Here is a 3,609-nt window from a genome sequence, read left to right on the forward strand (position 1 = left end):
CCTGGGCACAGGGCAAGCATGTGACTTAATCAAGGCCATTGGACTGAACATTAAGTTGGGTTCACAGAAGCAGAGGGCTCTGAAGCTGAGTCATCGCACAGCCTTGCTCTCAGGCTGCACCACAAATCCTTACTGCTAACGGCCCCAGAGCTGCCCTTGTTCCCACCTTATTGGGCCTAGCTTTTCATCAATTGCTTTAATTCTCTCAGCTACCTCAGTTGCTGTTGCAATAGGTCAATTCTGGCAGTATTGTGGAGTAAAATAATGTGTAAAAGGTTTACAAAAACATCAGTATATGAAAAAGCACTAAATACAAAAGTGCACACATAAATATGTGCTATGTAGGTATCAGATCAACTTTAAAAAAATGATTATTCCACAAAGTATATTTTAAAAGGAAATTATACTCTCTCTCTTTCTCTCTCTCTCTCTGTCTCACTCGCTCTTTCTCTTCATCTCACTTTCTCATTTCTGAGCTCTAGTTATACCAAGTAGTTAATTGCACCCTTGCACAATGAGGTCCCTTACTTGGAGGATTAATGCCCAAAGGAAGACCAAGGTTATTAAAATCTCCTGTGTTTATGAATTATCACAGTTCCTGGGGTCAGACAGGAAATGACTGTCACAGAGCTGATGCACACCTAAGTATGGCATTCTACATGAAAGTTTCTGAAAAAAAGTAATTCAGAATCCCTACTTGACACCTGCAGGCTGCTTGGGATCGAGGCAGAGGAGACTCCTTCCTTTTGCTGAGAAGGAAAGGAAGACAACATTCAACAGATCCAGTCAGATATGCACAGTGTTTGCTACGTGAGTGCCTGAATGTTTTACTTTTGGGGGCAGGGATGCACTGGAGATTGAATTCAGGGACACTTAACCACTAAACCACCTCCCCAGCCCTTTTTTGTATTTTTCTTGAGACATAGTTTCTCTGAGTTGCTTAGGGCCTCACTAAGTTGCTGAGGCTGACTTTGAACTCATGGTCCTCCTATCTTAGCCTCTGGGATTGAAGGCCTGTGCTATTGTGCTAGGTTTACCTTTATTTTTTATTTTGGCTCTCCTCACAATCATATATAGATGAGAGAGAGACAGAAAGAGAGAGAGAATAGATATTGATAGGGCTTAGGCAAGTAGAATCCATGGGGTGATCTATAATTTAAAGACCTTACTGTGTTGGAAAACAGAACAGTAGAAAAAAATATTAGAAGTTTTCAAATTATAAAACTTGTAAAGGCGTTTTTACTACCCCTGCCCCTGTTTCTCCTACTGCTGCAAAATTAGTGGTGTTTAACTTGGATCTGCTTAGAGAATCATACACTTTGGAGGCTGAGGTAGAGGCTACCAGTCATTCATCTGCACTGATTTCAGGGACTCCAGAGGATGAGACTATTGCAAAACACCGTATCTTTTGCATGTATAGCTTCCACAAGAATCACAAAGGAACAATTCAATTGATGCAGTCTGACAGTGTATATGAAGAATGGAAGACAGGAGAGTAGTCCTATGGGGCTGAGTGGGATTGTTCATGAGTGCCATCTGCCATTGGAACTGTGCTGTAGAAGGGCATGCCCATCATGGGTGATGTGGGCAGATCAAGATAATTTTTTTCCGGAAGCATCACTCTAAATATCTAGATAATTTTCTTCTTCATTGCATTCCATTGATCTAAACACAGCAAATTTATGTACATAGTTAATTCAGCCACAGCTTTCTTTCCACAGACAACCAAGAAATGATTCTTCCATAAAAATGAGAAATCACACCACGGTGAGCGAATTCATCCTGCTGGGAATCCCTGAGACAGGGGGCCTAGAGATGGCCCTCTTCTTCCTGTTCTCCTCATTTTATCTGTGCACCCTCCTGGGAAATGTGCTCATCCTGGCTGCTGTCGTCTCCTCCTCTCGACTTCACACTCCCATGTACTTTTTCTTGGGAAACCTCTCAATCTTTGACCTGGGTTTCTCTTCCACAACTGCTCCCAAGATGTTGTTATACCTCTCAGGGCAGGATCACGGCATCTCCTTCCAGGGCTGTGCTGCCCAGCTCTTCTTCTACCATTTCCTGGGCTGCACTGAGTGTTTCCTCTACACAGTGATGGCCTATGACCGCTTTGTGGCCATATGCTTTCCCTTGAGGTACATGGTCATCATGAACCACAAGGTGTGCTCTGTCTTGGCCATAGGGACCTGGTTGGGTGGCTGTGTCCATGCCACTATCCTAACCTCCCTCACCTTCCAGTTACCCTACTGTGGCCCCCACGAGGTGGGCTATTATTTCTGTGACATACCTGCCGTGCTACTGCTAGCCTGTGAGGACACATCTCTGGCTCAGAGAGTAGGTTTTACTAATGTTGGTCTTTTGTCTCTCATATGCTTTTTTCTCATCCTGGTTTCCTACACCCGCATTGGGATCTGCATAGCCAAAATTCGCTCCAAAGAGGGCCGGCAACGAGCATTCTCCACCTGCAGTGCCCACCTGGCTGCAATTCTCTGTGCTTATGGGCCAGTCATCATCATTTACCTACAGCCCAACCCCAGGCCCCTGCTGGGTGCTGTTGTTCAGATCTTAAATAACCTTGTGACTCCAATGCTGAACCCGCTCATCTACAGCCTGAGGAACAAGGACGTCAAATCAGCCCTGAGGCATGTATTTCCCCGGAGAAGACTTGTTCTGGAAAATAAATAAAAGACTCTAAAGCTTTTCAGGATAAATTTTGAGTTTTTCCATATTATAGGACAAATACTCATCTGCAATTCTGAAGGTGTATAGAAATAAAACATACTCTGAATCAATCTACCTCTTCATCGCACTGTTTTAACATATATGACTGGCTATCTTTCTCCCCGTGTTTTTAAGGAAATAGCATTGATCGTGTTGCTAGCTGACATTACACTCATCTCAGGCTGTGTGAATTCTCTCTCATTACAGCTGTACCGCAAAGCATTTCTTAGTTCTTTAAATATTTGAAAGAATTAAACACATCTGTTCCTTCATGGTCTCAGTTTAAAGTGTACTCATATACATCTTGAGGGAAGGGAGAGAGAAAGAAAAAAATTCAGGAAAGGCTAATATGTAACAATAGAATTCTATGTCCTTTCTCTTTTAGAGTGTGAACTCCATTTTTCCAGTAAGCAACATCAAAATTCAAACTAAGTTTACTAACATTTAAGGTAATATATTCTTAGATTACAGTCTCGTGTGATTTTTGAGAGTTTTTAGTGTCCAGATTCCTTTGGATCTAGATATTTTCATTGTATTATCACACCCCTGGAAAGAGATGAGTCTGCATTGTTTTTCATTAGATATTAAAAAAATCAATTTCTCTTTTGTAAAAGGTGACCAACAAGTAAAAAACTCCTATTGAATGTAAATAGTTTGCTATTTGGCTTTTTAAAAAGATGTTGATTTATTTCTGTGTCTATAAAGAAAAACAAATTAATATTTTGTTTAAATTCAAATAGGAATAATAAATTTTCCTTTCATGGGAAGTTTATGTTCCTTTGTTTCTCATGACACAAATGATATATCATTTTGCTTCCTCTAATTGTGATGGGCTGACAGATCTGGCTCCATGAGAATGTTATAGGCCAGACTCTAAGGGAAATGACT

The 3,609-nt window shown here is 41.3% G+C and overlaps 1 protein-coding gene across 1 annotated transcript; it reads left to right on the forward strand.

Moving 5' to 3' along the window:
* The first annotated feature begins 1,746 nt into the window (after positions 1-1,746).
* Positions 1,747-2,685, forward strand: LOC124959940 (putative olfactory receptor 10D4). The gene has a single exon (XM_047518433.1). It carries the CDS (start codon positions 1,750-1,752, stop codon positions 2,683-2,685), a length of 936 nt encoding a protein of 311 aa, XP_047374389.1. The 5' UTR covers positions 1,747-1,749.
* The last annotated feature ends 924 nt before the right edge of the window (positions 2,686-3,609 follow it).

The sequence above is a fragment of the Sciurus carolinensis genome, chromosome 11, assembly GCF_902686445.1.
Source record: "Sciurus carolinensis chromosome 11, mSciCar1.2, whole genome shotgun sequence".
Taxonomy (NCBI): domain Eukaryota; kingdom Metazoa; phylum Chordata; class Mammalia; order Rodentia; family Sciuridae; genus Sciurus; species Sciurus carolinensis.

Excerpts from the sequence above, each read along its gene's own strand:
- LOC124959940 (XM_047518433.1), top strand. The coding sequence starts at position 1,750 with ATGAGAAATCACACCACGGTGAGCGAATTCATCCTGCTGGGAATCCCT.